Consider the following 20,708-nt stretch of genomic DNA (forward strand, 5'->3'; position numbering starts at 1 on the left):
TTGCTTTAAGGGTGCATCAAATAAAATCCTTCCTTGGCAGAATGGAAACTGTGAAAAGACTAGAAAAGCTGAATGAAAATCCACATATCATGCAAATACAACAGGGCGAGATCAAAAAAATTGGTTAATGAGATTGCAGTGTAGGAAATGAGATTCAGTGCATCTATCTCTGTGGTGCATTTTGTGTAGTTAGGAAAGAAAAAAATCTAACTCAGAAGAATTAAAAAAAAAAAAAAAGGCAGGGCCACTTGCCATCAGGGCCCAAAGGCTATTCCCAGGTACTGCAGTATCTTGGAAGGAACATTTATCAGGTTCATCACTAATGAATTGAATAGATGAGGATCTCAATTCTGCAGGGCCTCCTGAGGTCAGGTATGTAAAAGCACAATTCTCTGCCTTACATTCTTAGATGTTAGCCCTACATGGCCCAGCCACCATTATCAAGTCCTCCAAAGTCACGAGAGACTGTGGACTGGGCCCTGCACCCTTCACTCCGTGAATGCACACAGCAGAAGCTTTCCTCCATCATGGAGAAAAGCAGTTTTCTTGCTATTTTTCCATAAAACATAGTTTAATGTTTCTTCGTTCTTTCAACAGCAAGTGGATTGCTTAATTGTTGGCTCACTGCCTCTCTGGGTTACATCCATGGCTGCAGGTGGCTGTTGCCTAAATTCCCACCTACGATTATCTTCTTTAACCTTTGCCTCTAAACAATCCTGTGTATGCATTTTAGATCAGCTCCCCTGTTCAGAGCTCTCTTAGACTTACAGAGAAAAAGTCAACAAGGGACAATGAGTGGATGGATGGATGGATGGATGGATGGATGAATAGAACAATAGGGCCTGCTTCTACAGATAATAATAGAAGAGTCATTAGATAACTTCAAGAAGTTTCAAGCTCCCTGTTCATGTTTCATGGATTAAATTACTGAATTCACCATGATGGAGAAAAGGATGCATTTTTGCATTTCTGAAGACTCCTTTGACCAAAACTTAACCAAAGTATTAGCTAAGTTTGAGAATGAGGTGTTACAGTGAAAATAACAACATTTAATAAACCTGACATAAATGAACTCATTTCCTTCTCCCTACCTTTGAGGAGGTATCACCATTTTACAGATAATATTCCTGAAGCTGAGGGGCTAGATGACTTGCTCGGGGTCTTGCAGGGTGACACAGACGATGTTCACCTTGGTGGGCTGGTCTAGGACTCTCTCATGCAAAGGGTGTTGAGAGTCATGGAAAGTTTGAATTCTAAAAATAAATTAATGCATGGTAAAATGAACACAACTTACAGATGAGTCAACAAATCTGTCCTGAACATAAGGACAGTATCTTGGGAGACACCGTTGTAGGAAAACCTCGAATAAAAAGGGAAAGACTGGAAAAAAAAAAAAAAAAGGCAGCCGTCAAAGGCTTCCTTCAATAATCCACAATTTTGAGAGTTATTTACTACAAGAGGAAGAAGAGAACACTAGGAAAGCAAGGAAGAATGCACTGTGGAAAAGCCAAGGAAGGGGCAATCGTCCAGCTTTTTCACTGTATTTCCTAAGTATGGTAAAGAGTGAAATAAATCTTGGAACAAAGACGAGGTAGGTCAGTTTCACTAAGCTTCCAGGTGTTCTAAGACCTTATGTTCCAAAGACTCAGACTTCCAACTTGCTGTACCAAGATGCAAGGAAGTCTAACCACCACATCAGTTACACTGCACCGAAATATTACAGTATCCATTCCTCTACTCCTAGGGAAGTAAACAAAACCTTATTTCCTCTTCCTCAAATAATCAATTCCTGATAAACTCTGAGGCCAGAGGGTCCACAGGAGGAACTCTGCAGTTCTCTCCAAGTTCCTAAAACACGGCAACAGGTGGGAGCTGCCAGCCAGAGTTTCCCACTGCCAGCCGCATGGAACTGATATCATTATAACCCACGAAGCTGGATCTCCCATGCAGCTGGGCAGCTCCTCCCTGCTCAGAGCTGGCTGGGCCTCAATGGGAGCTCTGTTCGTGGAGTTCACACTGGCCAGCCAGAGAGGTGAAGAGCAGAAGCGACTGTGTCCCCTCCAGGAGGAGGACTTTGCATCCCAGAACAGTCCTATTAAATTGGACTCAGTTCACCCAATATGAATTTAATAGTGTCCAACTCCCTATTAATTTCTTCAGTGACTATTTAAAACCAGAAGGGGTGGGGGGAGAAGCCACCAGGCATGAAATTCAAAGCAAATGCAGCCATGCATCACTTAGGCATGGGATTCATTTGATATGTAAAGGTACACAGCGGCCCACAACTGCAACATTTGTGAAATTTAAGTGAATGTGTTTGGAAGGGGTGGCATATTATTTCACCAGACACCTTGCCACAGGGCCCCCTGCCATATGGTTCTACTTTTTTCCTCCTTATCTTTTTAACCTTTTTAATCATTAAAATAAAGTACTGCCCCTTGAAATGTGGCACCAGTGGTACAGACAACAGTTTCTTTCTAGAGTGAAAGGTTTTACACATTTATTTAAGAACCACTTGGGGGAGGAGGAGGCCTGTTTTGTGACAGGCATGGTCATAGGGGATATTTTTATTAGGATCCCATTTTATAGACGAGTAACTGAGGCACAAAGGAGTTGAAGGACTTGTCTAAAGCTGAGTTGGGATGTGAACCCAGGAGCCTGGCTTCAGAAAGGTCTGGGCTCCTCACATTAAGTTGTGTTGCCCTGCCCACCAGTCACAGGCCTCCGACCACAATTAGAACACATGTGCGCTTCTATTAGCAAAAAGGTAAATCTCCAGTCATTAAACAGGAAGCTGGTATCGAGACAGGTGGGAAGGTTCACTACACACATTCTGGGAGAACCCGTTCCTTTTATTTGTTCATTGAGCAGATGTATGCACAAATATTATTCTTCTGTTAAAATACTAATGACAAAAATGGCCACTGGAGAAAACACAGAGCCAGTTGAGGGTAGTTAATAAAGACGTGACCTTGAAGATTCTTAGGGAAAAGAGATTCTAGAAAGAACTGTTGGAAGTGCTGCAGATCCAACAGAGGAGTTTATCCCCAGGTTGTGGCAATGGCCCAGCCCGGGGCTAAGCACAGACATAGGATGGCCTTCAAAGCTTAAAGGTCAGCATCTTGGGGCAGAAATGGACCTTGGAAAGGCCAGTATTGCACCCTACACCATGGGGAGGAGATGGCTTTTGTTGGAGGCCCAGTCCACCTGGAGGCAACTAAAAACTCTTCTCTAAAAAGTTCTGATCTTTCCAAAAAGAATTCTAATCTGCACACACCTCAGAAGTCCTATAAAGCTACGATGGGAAGGAGAAAATCAAAGTTTTCTCCAGCATATTACTTTTTATAAGAAACAGAAGAGAAGAAATCACAGGTGAATGATGGAACTATAAACCTCTGAAGCACCAGACAGAAGGGAGACAACCGTTCAAACTAAGATTAGCTTTTCATATATGCTACAAAACCTGCCCTGTAAAAACCAATTCAGCTCCTTTACAGAGGATTTCTAAAAGATATGTATTTATTTCCTTGGACTTATAGAAAATCCTAAGGGAAAAAATGAGTTGGGCATAAGCTTTCTTCAGAGTTAGTTCAGCAGACATGTGGGAGCCCAAGAATTCAGGGTATCCCAGACAGCACCCCACAGCCACCTGGCCTTAACATGCAGATTTTAGGGGAAATTCAAAGGGGAAGTCTGTGCATTTCAATAATGAAGAAGAAAGTGTAAATTCTACAGCCTAATAATTACCCTGCTCTTGTAGGTAAGTTTGAGGAAAATATTCCTGGCCTTCCACGGATGTGTATAGAAAGGGCTGTGGCAAACTGACATCTTGACATTTTCACTCTACTTGAAACACACTGTGGAGACAGCAGGAATCCTGAAGAGTTTAATGAAGTAACATAAATCTGTAGGTTTGTTACTTTTAAGAACTTTTAAGAACTGCCTATAAGTTCTTTTTCATGTAATTGGAAAGATTCTCATATTAAACATATGAAAATTTTTATGACTTATATTTAAAAATATTTTAAGCAAACTATTTTTAAGCTGGTTTTGATTTGTGGAAAAGCTGCAGAGATAGTAGAGTTCTCTCTATATATACTTTTAGCTCACTTTCTTAGTTGTTAATATCATACATTTCTTTGGTAAGTTCACTCTATTAATGAACCAGTATTGACACTATTATTGATCAAGTCCATCTTTTATTCAGTTTTCTGCTTTATTAGTGTCCTTTCTCTTCCAGGATCCCATCCAGAGCACCCCATTACAGGTACTCGTCATGTCTCTTACAGGCTCTCCTAGACTGTGACAGTTTCCCATACTCTCCTAGTTGTGGATGACCTTGGCAATTTTGATAAGTGGTCAGGATTCTGTAGAATGTCCCTCCCCTCCTCAGGGGTTTAATGTATTTCCCTAATCAGACTGAGGTTGTGGCTTTGGAGGAAGACCCAAGAAATGCCGTTCCCATCATATCAAGGGTATAAACTAACCGCATGACCTCTCAATGTTGATGTTGACCTTCAGGCCCTGGCTGGGGAGGTGCTTTCCAGACTTCTCCACGGCAATCTTTCCCCTCTCCATGCACTAGCCCTTAGAAGGGAGTCACTAAGCACAGTCCACATGCAAGTAGAGAAGGACAATTTTTATATTTTTTCAAACTTCATAAAATTAAAACCTCTTTTATAATTTACTTTTTTAAAATAAAGATTTTTTTGTTAAAATGAACACCAATATATTTGACAGGAGGTGTTTTGCAGCTGTACTTCATCTAGGAGAGTAAGAAATAGATGTCCCTTTATCACTGTGCTTCTATCAAGTTGATGGGTTTTTCTCTGAAATAAAGCAAATACCATCATTAGCTCTTCTGCCCAGATCATGGTTGGCAAATACCTAGCGTCTACTCGTGCACCCAAGGCAGATAATGATAATTGATAATGGCTTGTAAAATGCCGATGTAGCTCTACACATAATAACACAGAAGGATGATGATCATCCAAAGCAAGTTCTACAGACACAGCAATAGAAGGTTCCATTTACATAAATTTATTTGCATCAGAAAAAGCCTACAAGTATAAAGAGGAAACTGTTCATGGTGATTATCTCTTAGGGACTAGGATGATTTTACTTCTTTCGCTTTTGTTTATTTTCCTATAATGATCATGTAATACTTCTATGCCACATAAAAATTCTAGACCAAAAAAAGGTATATTGTCAATTTTATTTATTATTTATTTATTTATTTATTTATTTATTTATTTTTTATATTGTCAATTTTAGTCAATTTCCCCCATATGAAGCAGACACATTCCTGTACCTGGGTAAAACAAGGTCCCAAAGGCTCAAACACTTAGCCACGTTTCACTCCAAAGTCACCAAAGAGACCCAGCTTTATCCTATTCTCTATCCATTACTTTTCTTTCATTATCCAAAAAGGACATAGTCTGCCTTCTAGAGTTATAGCTGTTATGGTCTGTGCAATCTGAAGGTAGAGAACATTTTGTTTGTTTGTTTGTTTGTTTGTTTGTTTGTTTATTTTTATTTAAATTCAATTAGCCAACATACAGTACATCATTAGTTTCAGGTGTAGTGTTCAATAATTTATCAGTTGCATATAACACCCAGTGCTCATTCCATCAAGTGCCCTCCTCAGTGCCCATCACCCAGTTACCCAATTCCTCCCACCCACCTCCCCTCCAGCAACCCTCAGTTTGTTTCTGAGGTTAAGAGTGGTTAAGAGTCTCTTAAGATTAAGATTCTCTTAAGGTTTTTAGAGAACAGTTTTAGAACTCCTGAGTAACTGCAGGTATGCAATTTCCTAAATGAGATAAGACTTGATGGACAGACACACAAGGACCCATGAGTTATCTTTCTCCACTGTCCATTCTGGCCCCACTGGGGACAGCCCATTGCTGACCAGAGGCTCTAAGTGCCCAGGGGCCCAGAAGGAGGCAAAGCTGGCCAGTGTGCCAGCTCAAGGGTATCCAAACAGACTCGAACAAGCAGAACACCTGTCTAAGGGGCCCTTCCTCGTGGTCTGCTTCACAAATGGAAAGAGGGAAATTGTACTTTCATTGGGACTTCAAGGGAAACAGAAGCACGGCAGGCAGTACCCAATTTTCTTCATGGGCATCGCCAGCAACAGGGAGGAACCTTCTCCAGCATTCCCTGTGCTTACTCCAGTCTTACCCCACTCTTCCTTAACAAGCTGTTTCAGGGAAGGCTACAGATGGATTTGCCCAGAAGTGATGGAGCTCCACAGTTTGCTGTGGCTGCCGCCACCCCCACCCCGCGGCATCAATCCTTCTGCAGAGTTCTCAACAAGCCATTCAGGGGCCCTGTGTTAGCAGAGCGCACCTCGCCATCAATCGCAGCCACTCGACGCTAACTACCCAGGAAAGAGTAAACCACATCATTAAGGCTCGGTACTTTCAACCCTTCCCAGCAATTGGGTGCCACTTAATTCTTTTGAAAATGAAATTTCACACAGAACGGTGGAGAATGGAGAAAAAGAAAAGGCGATTCTGGGAAGTATCAAAAGATCCTGGGGTGCCTGCTTCCAAAGAGAAGAACTTTTGAGTGAAGGGAAAAGAGAGAAAGGAGAACAAAGCTCCCTACAAACACACCCGATCTGGGCCAGGCGGCCCAAGGGGTTCTGTTTTTAGGTCGAGCAACGATGTTTCTGCCACTGGGGCTATGTCTGCAGATAAGAGTCTAGAGGTTGAAGCCAGGGACTGAGCTGGCTGCCTGTCCCCATTCCCACACAGTGGGGGACCATGGCCCACTGACCGCCGGGGACCAGGGTGGCTGCCCAGCCTCCAGTCCTTCACGGCTCTGCAGTGGGACCAGGCAGGACAGCAGCCGCAGATGCCGCTGGAGCCAATTTCATTCTGAGACACACTGGCCCACCAGGGAAGAGCTAAAAATAGGAGCAAGCAGGCAGAGTTCACGGCTGCAGGCAAGAGCAGAGGGGCCAGCTTGGTCATATTCTCTCCTCCGATCCATCAGCTGGGACAACAGCACTTCCACAGCCCAGCACCACAGAACACTGATGACAAGGCGAGCTCAGGGACTGCGGCTCCACACCCTTATCTGGCAGGCTTTGCAGAGAGGGTCCTTGACTTCACCTGCCTCGCTCATTCACAGGTCCACAGCAAAGCCCAGAACCAGAGTGAGCCCAATGCCTGGGGGGCCCAAATTCACAGGGTATCTGTCCTCAGGATCTTCACTGGAGCTTATTTTGAATTTCACATTCAAAGTTAACAAGTTTGCTGATGTTATTTCCAATGCCCTGGCAAACCCTAAGCAGTAAATCAGAAAAAGCAGGAGAAATACACCAGTCACAGACACTTTTCAAAACTACCGGGAAGTGAGAGTTGACCATTCAAGAAGAAATCTGCAAAATGCAGTCAAGAGAACTAAGAGAATCCAGCACCTAAAACTATCTCTAGGAACAGACCCTAAGGACATTACTGGTGGTGACCTTGGCTGCAGAAAGCATCCACTGCTCATTCCACAGACACATACACGTGTACTTAACACACACCACTGTATGGATGAGATGCTGGTACTAAGTATCTGCATAAATACACATTCACACACACATCTGCAACTTTTATGTCCTGGTATTTTATTTATTTTTATTTATTTTTATGTTTTGGTATTTTATTTTTTTATTCTTTTTTAAAAGATTTTATTTATTTACTCACGTGAGACACAGAGAGAGGCAGAGACGGCAGAGGGAGAAGCAGGCTCCATGCAGGGAGCCCGACGTGGGACTCGATCCTGAGTCTCCAGGATCACACCCTGGGCTGAAGGCAGGCGCTAAACTGCTGAGCCACCTAGGCTGCCCCTGTTTTGGTATTTTAAAGGGTGATCCACAAACTATTTACAAAACTCAGCTAGCCAAAATGACTCCATGCCTGAGGATTTCAGGGTATAAAAATTCCAGTAGACTATTTTATTGCTGGCATGGACAGCCATGGCTTTGTCAATTAAAGGGTCTTAATGGGGAAGCCTATTTCTTCATGGCCTTCCTTTCCAAAAATAACTAGGTTCCACCTAGAGACCATCTTTGAACAGTGTAGTATAATGTGCTGCCCCTGGACCAATACAGTCATGAGGGCCATGCATTCTTTCACAGCACAGACTAAAAAGGAAGTCCAGGTTTCTCTGAGTTCAACCAGAGGCCATGATTGAAATGGGAGCTGGGGACACACCTGGGGAAGCAAGACAGGCTGATGGAATAATTTCAGTCCCTTTGTGTCATCAGAATGAAAAGGGAAACGTAACTCAAATATGTATGAGCAGTTGTAAAGCAAGTGCCTATTTAGCCAAACAGCTCATCCAATATCATGGCTATTCTACACATTTCTATGATTTCATAATATTAGGATTACAGGAGATTGGTTAAATCTGAATTGATACTAAAATGAGGAAAAAAACTGATGGATGTAACAATCACAATGTACATGGCAAGATGACGCACAAATATTCTGAAGAAACAAACCCCAAGTAAGGTCAGCTCGCCATGATCCATACCTGTGGCAGGTCGGTTTATTCACGAGACTGGCAGGGCCCACCTACGACCTCCTTAGGTGCACTGGGAGGTGACACCTGGGCATACCAGGAGGGTGGCCAGTGACACTGAAACCAGGACAAGATAGCCCCGAAAACTATGCTGCCCTATAAGGCAGGGGCATCGGTAGCAAGCTACACCCAATACCCTGTTTTATGGAGCCCGTGTGGTTGACAGGTGTGTTGGACCTATTTTTCTGCAGGTATCTTCAATAGACCATATTTCATGTCCCCAGAAAAATGAAGACACTCATATAAAGACTGAGGATTCAACTCTATGACTTCTGAGGAATGCATCCTTCAAGCCTGAAAATCTAAATAAAAGAAAAATCCATTTCACATAGGATTAAAGAATTTCGAAAACCATGAAATCCTTTCGAAAACCGAAGGATTACCAGAATCTTGATGTTTAAGGCCATGTATAGAACTTCAGGAAAAATATTTGTTGATCACACTAATTCATACATTCTCTCGGCAAAGATTCACCCAATACTTCCAATGTGTGTGACAATGCATTAGGCACTGGGATTCCTGAAGAAGGGCTGAGTCTGGCACCATGGAGGGTCTGAGACAGCTCTGTGGCCTATGGCCTCAGACCCTCTGGTGAAGGTGCCACAGCCCGAAGTGGCACAGCACGACCAGCCCCAGACACATGCGCACATGCTGGACTCTCCCTTACCTTTCCCATAGAAGAACTTGCGGTAATAGTAGGCTCCAAGGTCAATGTGCTCTATGATGTAGCGCTTCACCTTCTCCCTGTGAATGGGCTGGTTCTCTCTGGGCACTTCCAGGACGGAGACACCTGCGTTTGTGCAGTGGGAGCTCAGAGAGGATTCAAAGGAGCAGCCTTCCCCGGAGCTGAATGATGAAGAACTGGCCCGAGAAAGGGCGATCCTCCTGTCGCCTTCCCCACCGGTCTCATTCCGAAAGTAAGGACAACTCAGGACGAGCTCATTGCTCTTCCCATCTCCGTCATCAGCATCCAGGTTCTCCTTGGAGTTGAGATCCTCCTTGCTCCCCAAAGGGGACTCACAGTTGCCCGTCTGGCCTGCCGGCATCTGAGTCTGGGATGCTGCCGAGGCCCCGGTGGTGATGTTTTTCCGCTTCCCCACGTTGGCCCTTGTAGCCATGGCTTCGTTGATATTAAACAAAATGCTCTGGACATCATAATGTGCAAAACACCGCTGGCAATTCCAAGGGCGAACACCCCGCTCTAGACGACCGTCTTCCGGATCGCATGTGAACTTGAAAGTCTCGTGTTCACTTTTAACAGTCCGCAGCTTCCGGAACAGGGACGTTTCCACTGATTCTGACTTTAACCTCCGTTTGAAAGGTTTGTCCCTGTCTCTCCCCATTAGGAGGGCACTGTCCATGTAGTCTAATCCTGAGATACGGACAAATTCTCCTCTAGAAATCTGTGCTGCTGCATGGAGGCTGGGAGAGATCGCAGGATCGCAGGGGAAAAACTCAGGGAACCCAAAAGGGGCCATCGCTTTGTGGTCGTAATTCTCTACTCGGTACCCTCTGAGCATTGCAAAGAAGTTCTCACCAGATAAACCCTGCCGGTCAATGGAAGACGTGCTTCCGTACTCCCGGTGGAGCGCGGCCCCAGTGTTGGGGTTCACTGCGTTTTGGTCTAAGACATCTTCAGCGTCGATGTCGCTGATGGTGACATCACTATTGCTTCTCTGTCTAATGGGGTGCAGTCCTCTCTGAGGGGAGTGGACAAAGATGTCTCCAATGGTGTACTTGGCCTCCACGAAGTCGAGATCAAGCTGCTCCTCTTGCTGACCATCACTCTGGTCATTTTGCCCATTGTGTGCGATGGATGTGACGCTCTCGTAACTGGTCTGAGACCGGCTTTCCCACAGCGTCTTGCAGGCTAGCTCCTTGGAGCAGTCCTTCTTGGGAGGCCACTCACACACTCTTGCTCTCACACCCATCTTGGGCACAGCTGGGGTTCCATTAGCTGGACCACCACCCTCAGTGGAATTAGAGGCAGTTAAAGAAGTGGCAGGGCCCATGTTGCCATTAATGGCTTTAAATTTTCGAGCAAAATAATCATCAGACTGCATGATTCTGGGAGGATCTTTGAACTTCGATGAGGCTCTACCAAGCTTGTGCTTCTCTTCTTGTGACTGCCTTGGGTCACTCATGTCTGCCGAGCCAAGAAGCTCCAAGTCTCACCAGCAAGATGGAGGTGAATCTAATTACATCTTTACCCACAATGCAATTGTAAATGCAGATATAAAGGCTTCCTCTACAGTTGTGCTTTCTCTTTTTAACCAAAAGCAAACAACATCCTCAGAGGATGGTTTCTCCAGAACCAGCTTCCTTCTCAGTTGCTGAAATAATTTTGTATGTCTCTGTCCTTTTCAAGAGCATTCCTTAAGACATCTGGCCTTCAGTATTTCCTTCACCTGAATCAAAACACAGAAAATAACCATTAACAATTTTTGTAGTTCAAGTTCAAGACATTTTACATATGGTTTCTTCTCCGTCCTTCTCTCCACCTTCTGCCCATCCCCAACTCCCCCAGACTGTCCCGAAGTTTCATGACTGTTCTTCATACTGCTCCTCCTCTCCAGAACATTCTGCCTTCTTGCTATACTTTGCTGGCCAGAATTTATACCACAGAATCAAGCAGGATCCTCTCCAAGAAACTTCCCCTCAGCCCACATCTGAGCAAAGAGTTCTCCTTTTGTGTTCCCACAGCGCTGGCAACTACACTTCTGGTAGCAGATCTCCTTATACTGACCAATCTCCTCCACTAGCTAACTTCAAGCTCCTCTAAGTCAGGAACATAACATGCCTTTCATCTCTATACCAACACTATCTATTAATGTGGCATGGCATGGCTTAAATTAGGTAATCAAGCAACATTTCAATTAGATATAGAGTAACAGAAAGGTCATGTTATCTTTTTGAGTATTATTATACTTTCTTTCAAAATATTTAAACTCAAAATGTCCAGCAGCAAAATGAGTTTTTAGAATGTGGTCTCTGCAATCAAGTAAGCAACTTGTAGAGATCCCCGTTACAGTGGGAAGGAGCTTGAAGAATTTGGTATCTGAACAAGTGTAACTTTCTAGTTCATCTCAACACTAGCAATTTAACAAATATGCAGGGTAAAATAAAAGCATAATTTATCTTTGTGGTCAGTAGAAACTTGACTTCTAATTGACTTTTTTTTCTTTAATCACAAATAACTTTTTCAATTCATTCTATCTTTAGACAAAAATATTTTCCAGGTATGCAGTATTTTCCCAACTTATGGGAACCTTACTACTTGCTGGCGTAAGAATGAATGAATGACTAATTATTCTGAAGTAATGATGGTAGTAAAGGTATACAACATAGCTGATTTCCCTCCATCCTCAAAGCATAAAAAACTGCAATTAACTTAGAAAATATTAAAATTCCAACTAGTTGAAGAGTATTAGAACTCTTTCCACTGGATTCTTTTTTAAAATATTTTATTTATTATTCATGGGAGACAGACAGAGAGAGGCACAGACACATGCTGAGGTTGAGAAGCAGGCTCCCTATAGGGAGCTTGATACAAAACTCGATCCCAGGACCCCAGGATTACGGCCTGAGCCAAAGGCTGATGCTCAACTACTGAGCTACACAGGTGCCCCAATGGGCTCTTTTTATTTTTAAGTAATCTCTATATGCAACATAGGGCTCAAACTCATGATCCCCAGATCGAGAGCTGCATGCTCCACCAAACTGGGCCAGCCAGGTCCCCTCCAAAGGATTGTTCTTTTTTTTTTTTTTTTTTAAGATTTTGTTTATTTGAGAGTGAGACAGAGCACAAGCAGGGGGAGGGGTAGAGGGAGAGGGAGAAGCAGACTCCCCACTGCAGGAGCCCCATGCAGAGCTTGATCCCAGGACTCTAGGACCAGAAATCTAGGATCACAACCTAAGCCAAAGGCAGCCATCCAATGGGTTCTTAATGGCTTTGAGATGAACATGCGGTGGTCTATTGGAATAACTGATATTTTCTTATCACAGCAACCTGCTTCTCCCTCATTGGGAAAAAAAAATCAGTCTCGGCATGATAAGATGCTGTCTGTTCCCAGGGCAACTTCATAATGGAGGAAATATAATGATATTTTAGGATGTGGTAAACAGAGGGAAAGCACAATCAGATGTTCGGTGCAACAGACCAGTGTCTGTCCATAGTTCTCAGAAAGAAGAGAGATGACTGCATCTTATCTATTTCACTTGGAATCATTGTGTTTAAAAGGATCATGGATGATTCTGAATTATAGTTATTTCCTCTACAATTTACACTATTATCGAATCCTTTCCTGGAAATTGAAAACTGACAACTGATATATGAAAGAAAACAACTTTTTGCCTAGAATCTCTCTGCTCAAATGGTATCTGATTTACTAGATCAGCTTCTACATAATCTATAAATTCTATGGATAATTCTGCTGCTTAGAGAACACAACAAAATTTGAAAGCTTACAAATTAGCTCTGTACCAGGCATCGGAAGTAATTTGTGAATTCTTAGGATTAATAGGACATTTATTTTCCGGTATATGCAATTAATTTGTAAATATCCTGTAACAGAAGGAAGAACCATGTCCACCGAAACCACCAAACTGTGTACTTTCAAGAAACAGTCAGCAACCAAGTACTCGCCACCTTAAGATATTAGAACAAAATGTCCCAAAAGAAACCAAGAAAGAAGAAATGAATAAATATTAAAGTGAAGTTAATGGAATAAGGGAAAAACAAGGTAGAAAAAGGAGAGACAAATCCAAAGATAGTTGTTTTGTTTTTTTGTTTTAATATTTTATTTATTTATTCATGAGACACAGAGAGAGAGAGAGAGAGAAGCAGTCTCCATGCAGGGAGCCTGACAAGGGACGTGATCCTGATCCCGGGTCTCCTGGATCACGCCCTGGGCTGAAGGCGGTGCTAAACCGCTGAGCCACCTGGGCTGCCCCCAAGGGTAGTTTTTTAAAAAAATAAAAATAAAAAACAAAGAAATAGATCTCCTTCTAATGCCTGAAAAAGGAAAAGAGAGAAAGAATAATATCATGCAAGTTTGGAAATGAGAAAGGAAACATGACCATATATACAGGAGATTAAAATAAATATGAAGTATAGAAGAATTGTACTATAAGCAACTGTATAACAACAAATTTGAAAACACAGAGGAAACTAATGATTTCCTAGCAAACCACCAATTTCCAAAACTGATCCAAGAATGGGAAAATTTTTTTAATGGAAAATCAATTTATTTTTTAAGATTTTCTTTATTTATTCATGAGAGAGGCAGAGACATAGGCAGAGGGAGAAGCAGGCTCTCTGCTAGGAGCCTGATGTGGTACTGGATCCCAGGACCCCAGGATAACGACCTGAGCCAAAGGCAGACGCTCAACCACTGAGCCTCGCAGGCACCCTAAGTGGATAATTTAAAGACCGATGATCCCTGAAGACAACAGAAACATAACCAAAACCTACATAAAAATATGTCCAATGTATACCAGAAATCCAAAGAGCCATCTTAACCATGACTCTGCAACTCCCTTATCTGCCCATTTTTGAGACCACATGCTATTTAAAAAATTGGGGAAGGATCCCATCTATCTTCCTTTTCCATGTCATGGCACACACCGAAAACATCAATATTCTTCATGAAGCACACGGCAGTCAAAGCAGGAAGGGGCTTAAGACTCAGCACGTTCGGGATCCCTGGGTGGCGCAGCGGTTTGGCGCCTGCCTTTGCCCCAGGGCGCGATCCTAGAGACCCGGGATCGAATCCCACATCGGGCTCCTGGTGCATGGAGCCTGCTTCTCCCTCTGCCTGTGTCTCTGCCTCTCTCTCTCTCTCTCTCTCTCTCTCTCTCTGACTATCAAAAGTAAATAAAAATTAAAAAAAAAAAAAAAAGACTCAGCACGTTCAAGACTCCAGCTACCCCTGGCCCAACCCCACCATGCTTCAAGCTGAGCAGGACATAGGCACATAATGGCTTTTTTTTTCTTTTTTTGGTGTCTGATCTTATTTATTTTGTCACTCTTAGAAAATCTCATTTTTGACTGGACTCAGACTTAGAGGTAGAAGCTCTCAGAGAGGACAGCCTCCGTCTCTTGGCAATCTGTTCCTGGTGTTTTTCTTTGGCCTCCTTCATTCTCTTGGCCAAAAGTTTAGCTCCCCACACAGGTAACCCTCACACCACTCCCCTGGGGTAGCTCTGGGGTTAAGGCATCTGCAAGGAGATGTGTAAGACAGGAAACTTTGAAGCCAGGATTAGCAAGGACAATGCATACACTGAAAAATGAACCATAAAATGATCAGCAGTCACCAGGCTCACTCTATTTGAAAAATCAATATTCTGATAATTAACATCTCTCTACATTTCTAACATTATCACTGTAAGAGACAGTATTAAAAACACAATATCTTTTTTGAAAAAAAAAGATCCTCCAGAAATGGAGGATAACACATTGTAAAAAAAATAAGGATTGTTATTTTTAAACATAAATAGAAACAATTAAAAAATGGATGAATCTGAATTTTCTTATTACACTTGACAAAAGGCAAAAAAACAAGGCAAACTCAGAGCCACAAAACCCTTCCTCCAGAAATCTTCTGAGAATATTCCTTCAAAATTATGAATTTTTAATTGATGGTGTGTGATAAGAACATTAGTAGCTGTAGGTAGACAGCTACTGATTTTTCCTGTCTAGGATCTATTGCCCTTTCTTTTCCAGAATCCCTCTGGGGAATCTTAACTCTAAAATCATTTAATTCATGTAGGGCTAACTCCACCCCCTAACACCTGACCGAGGTTTGACCAATGAAAGCACAGCATCTCCGGGCTACATTGACTGGTCCAGGGATGAGCCCAAAAGCCACCCAGCCAATGAGAGCCCAGCACAGCACTGGTGCTCTGATTCTTGGGAGGGCTCAAGTGGTAGAACATAAACAGGGAGCCGCTGGGCCTGCCTTGCCTATGTGACTGAGGTAGGAACAAGAGTATGGAGGTCATCAAACCTCGAGAGGGAAAGACAAAATCTTAAGGACAGAGCTCTTGACTCCAGCTGGACCTGGAACCAGCTCTACCCATGGGATTTTTCAGTTGTGTGAGCCAACTAATTATTTTTTGGTTTATCCAGTTTCAGTTAGATTTCTATATAGTCCAGATCAATTTTAAATGTTCTAAGAGGCCATATTTATATTCAGTTAAAGATCAGTGACAGTAAATTCAACGACCAAACTATTTTGTACTATGTTGCAAACTGCCTGATCCATGAGGGAATGAAGTGAAATTATAGTTCTGGCACTGAAATCCAATATCAAAACCAGAGTCTCTTGGGCAAGATCCCTGCCCTATTATTATAAATATACACCCTTTAACACATTTCCCGTGTCCACTAACAATTCAAAGTATTCAAAGCCAAAAAATTCTTGACACAGTAGCTAATAATAAAGTTGCAGCAGAACCCCTCCTGCCACGTTATACTCCTAGCCACATTTTCCACTTTCCATACCTCCCCAAAGTCAACCTCCCTATCAGCAAAACCATAGGCAGCACCTTCCTTTCAGAAGTACTACTAAGTATTACTATATACAAAGTATTACAGACAGCACCTTCCTTTTAAAATTACTAAATACATTATTTTTAATATTGCAGTAAAAAGAAAACACCTCAAAACAATCACAGCACTTGTTTTTAAGTAAGATAAATTAGAAATATGATCATGCAATTAAAAAAAATTACAGCACATAGGGAAGAATTAAAATCAATGTCTTTGAAAGCAGATAACAAGAAGGAATGACATGAGTTCTAAACAGGAGGAAATACAGAAAGCAAAGCAATGGAGGGAATGAAAACTAAAGCACAAGTTGGAATGACCTATGAAATAATCCAGAACCTAGGGGTGAGGCTTTGGATGAGAGGGAGACGCAGACATGCATACACACACACACACCCCTACACCAGTGAATCATGTTCACCCTGCAGGGCTGCAGATGAAGAGCTGCAGATCTGGGACGACATGCCTAGATTATAGGCATTGGCATATAAGACTCTTCTGCAGCTCTCATTATCTTTACTTTTTTCTCAAGTTCTAACTTTCTACCTTTGTCTGTTACTTTGCAGCATTCAGCTGAGAAGGTGTATTGTTTTGTTTTCTAGAGAGAGAGAGAAAGAATAGTGGGGGAAAAGGGAGAGAGAGAGAGAAAGAATTTCAAGCAGGCTCCACGCCCAGCACAGAGCCCTGTGCAGGGCTCGATGTCATGACTCTGAGATCATGACCTGAGCCGAAATCTAGAGTCAGATGCTTAACTGACTGAGCCACCTAAGTGCCGCAACACTTGCCATCTTTGTTAAGGTAAAAATCCAAACTCTGCCTCACATGTCTCTTCCCAATATTTTCTGCTCAGTCTGTAGCTCAGGGTCCCCCTCTTTGTCCTCTGTGCTATGGCCAGACACACATAGTGCCTTTCCAGTCTTCAAGCAGCCCACTCTCTGCACCTGTGTCTGAGTTGTCCCTGGAAACAGAGCTGATACTGACTGGACCAAGCTGACAACCACTTGCCCTCCTTGCTCTCACCCCCAACTAGGTGTCCCTGCAACACGGTCCCATGGTGTCTTCTCTTCCCCAAACCCCTGCTTGCTACACCTTCACGCCCAGGGCTGTGTCTGTTTGGTTCACCACTTCCCTGTCTCACTGGGCATGGTTTCTTATGTGTGGTAGATGTTTGATAAATATTATTAAATGAATAAATTGCTAAACACACACGTTATGCAGTGACCTTTTAGAAGATAAAATATTTGACATTTAAATGGAAAGTTCTTATAGTTACAGAATCTACTGCCATCATAAAAGTTTCATAATTTTGCAGAAACATGTTTATTATAGAAACTCAGATAAAAAAAAGAAAAGAAACTCAGATAAATATGGATGCTTGTTAACTCTTTGCAGGATGCTGTTTATACAGAGGCATGCCCAGATCCTTATAAGAACAGGTTATCTTGAACATAAAAGGCAACAGCTAGGCCACTCTGAAAACAGCTTCCCACCCCCACCACTGTCTTAGCCCAGTGAGGTAGTTATAGACGTCTTCTAACTGTACGGAAGGCAAGCATGCCATACGTCATCTTATAACCATTTCAGCAGTGGCATCTATTAGGCTAACGGCCCATCCTAGACACAATGAGAAATGAGGAGACCCAAATAGCCAATCCCCTCATCAGTCTCTGTCCTGCTCTGAGCTGGGCAAAGTGGCTGATTGTTTGCAGGGCTCCATTTTTCTTGAAATGGCACGGTGCCAGGTTCCTGGGACTTTGGATGTATGCCCACTAAGAGTACCACTCCACAGAAGGATGGAAAAGGGAAACCATCCCATCAGAGGACCTAGTCAAACAGATACTGGGCCTCACATCCAAGTTAGAGACAAAGCCGAATGAATCTAAGAGCCCCCACATCACTGTTTTCCTGAACAACCATGAGTCAGCTCCTGTCCTTACTCTGTGATTTTACATTACTTCATCCTTCTGACAGACTTTAAAAAACGGATATGAGAGATGTGCAGTATTCTCCAACAAAAAGGCCATGGTATTCTCCCACAAAAGACAGAAGTGTTATTTCATCAAATATTAAGGAGTAAAATAAAACAGACCCTGAAATGTGCATATTACAGACACCACCCTGACCACTTGCTCCCTCTTGCCTTAATGAAGAGACTACTGAAAAGTATCTTAAAACATCTGACTTTCCTAACTTCATGGCTAACTGAACTCATACTGCCAACTTGATGTGGCTAAAAAAAATTAAACATGAAAAAAAAAAAAAAGGAAGTCCTTTAATTCCTTCCTTAGGCCTTAATTAAGAAAACGGACTAATAATCTATAGTTGGGTCTCATCAGTGGCACAAATGCCCGCCTCACCAGGTAATTCTCCAAACCTAGACACTGACCATTTGTCAAGATAGGAGAAGGTACAGAGTTCATCTTAGAATGATCATTAATGAAAATGTATCTCTAACATGCTTCTACAGCTTTCTTCCTTTCTTTGAGCTCATTTTTGATGTCAAGGACACTGGCCATCCCCCCTCCATTGTTTCCAATTATTCTCACCTTTCATCCAACTCTGTGGCTTTTGCTCCCCAGTAAAAATGCAAATTTGTCACCAGCACTCTGTGATCACTTAAAAAAAAAGTCTACATGTGAACTTGCGTGACCTTATGGGTGGCAGGGTGGCCTCCAGTGAGGACAGGGCTAGCCAGGGGAGGCAATAACCCACAATTTGGGAAATTCAAGAATTTTAGAGCTTGAAGGAATAATCTGTTCTCATGCTAATGGTCTTGGCAATAATTTGTAAAGGAAAGAACAGAGAAATGGAGAAAATGTGGTATTTAAGCATAATTGTCTTTAGATAGACTGTTTTTCAAAGTTTTCCATGAGACATCAGTGAGTCTTTAAGACCAATATTACAGTTATAATTGAGCCACTTATCAGGATTGCAGCTGTAGCAAATGGATTGAAAACCACAAAATACACAAATTATGAGCCTCTTTCAAGGCAAAAAATGGTTAAAATTATATGGCAGACTTATAATAAAAGCCTAACTACTGTAAAAATGCCTATTTTTCAGACTCATATTCCATCGGCTCTAATCCTGACATGTATGATTGGATAGGGAATAAAAGGAGGAACAAGCTGTCCCCACTTTTACCTTCCCTATGACCAGGAAGGCGGGATAGAGCTGAGGTGTGCCGCCACTGAAGCCTGATCACCTGAAATGCATTCACCATAAAATCACTGCATTCAGGTACATTCAGCCCGGTACTAAGTGAAGTTATGGCTAAAGAGCCATAAAACAATCCATTAACTCAACTTCCTATCATAGTAGCCTACTAAAATCAAGGAAATGAGACAATTTGATAAATGGTCTGTTGTTAAGGATTAATGGTCATAAATCTTCATAAATATACAAGTTTAACAGTCATACTTTTGACAGCTAAGTTTTTGGTAGATGTAGACATGAAAATTAGCTCTTAGATATTTATCTTGAACTAGACAATGGGATGATACCAAAGAAATATTCTGGGGCATGAGAATATTAAAAAGAGCAAAAATCTCCTCTTTGGGATTTTGTAACATAGAGGTAACCTAAGATTTGTGAGCAACAATGTTGTAGAATTTCTAAAGTAACATGCCCAGAAAAGCTGATGCCTTTCATGTAGTTAAGGATACTTTCATCAAAGTAAGGCAGGGACCCCAGTAAAAAGCCTAAAGGATTCATTCTCCACTAAAATGTTGTATTATGAGTCTTACTGAATTGTAATCCATGGGAAATAAAGGGGCCAAATCAAAGGTCTGTGCTCTTGTTGGACTTTCTAAATGAAGCAGCTGTAAGCTTCATCAGAGTAGGGTCCGATCTACCCTATTCACACTTATACCCACAGCGTTTAGAGTCATGCTTGTCACTTAGTTGGCACTCATGATTAACTTACATCCATCCATCCATCTAAATTGAAATGGTTGCCAATCAAAGTACCCCAAAGTATTGAGTTGATACTGTCATGATACATTCATGAACACAGTGATTCTTGATTCTCTCTGTTTGGTTTCCTTGATGGATCTTCCCCTGGTCTTCTTTGCTGAATAAATGCTAACGATACTCAAAGTTTATTCTAGGCTATCTTTTCACAATTCCGTACATTTCTTCGTACAGTTCTAGTAGTTTCCTATGCCATCTCTACAGTGATGACTCTAAAACCTATCCAAAAGCCCAAAGAATATTATACAACACCACCAGGTTAAGCTAGGACAGCTTATGTCCTCCTGCTCATCCCCTTTGTACCTGCCCAATTCCAACCAGCTCAGGGATGGCTCCACCACACAGCTGCCACCCAAGCCCAGCATGCTCATTCTGCCTTCCCTGACAGTCCAACATCTATCCCAAGGCCTGTTAGTTCCTCCTTCTGAACGTTCCCAAATCCGTGTACAACTTGCTATCTCAACTGCCTCACCCCCACTGCAGTTAGACCTACTCCCTTATTTTTCCTAGATTATCATAAATCCTTTCAATAATCCCCCATTTCTGTCACAATAAAGCCTGATTGTTTTAAGGTAGCACAGTTCAGTTATGATCGAGTCCCCAC

General features: G+C 42.4%; 1 protein-coding gene across 8 annotated transcripts in view; it reads right to left on the reverse strand.

Moving 5' to 3' along the window:
• The window catches only part of SIPA1L2 (signal induced proliferation associated 1 like 2), a 213,412-nt gene that overhangs the window by 96,742 nt on the left and 95,962 nt on the right, over nucleotides 1-20,708 (reverse strand). For all 8 annotated transcript variants that reach the window (XM_041748992.1, XM_041748995.1, XM_041748993.1 and 5 more), the window contains one exon: nucleotides 9,251-10,991. In XM_041748992.1, the coding sequence (XP_041604926.1) occupies nucleotides 9,251-10,727 (1,477 nt within the window). In that variant the 5' untranslated portion in view covers nucleotides 10,728-10,991. The remainder of the gene's footprint in view (nucleotides 1-9,250; nucleotides 10,992-20,708) is intronic.

Source organism: Vulpes lagopus, chromosome 3 (assembly GCF_018345385.1).
Source record: "Vulpes lagopus strain Blue_001 chromosome 3, ASM1834538v1, whole genome shotgun sequence".
In the NCBI taxonomy this organism is placed as follows: Eukaryota; Metazoa; Chordata; class Mammalia; order Carnivora; family Canidae; genus Vulpes; species Vulpes lagopus.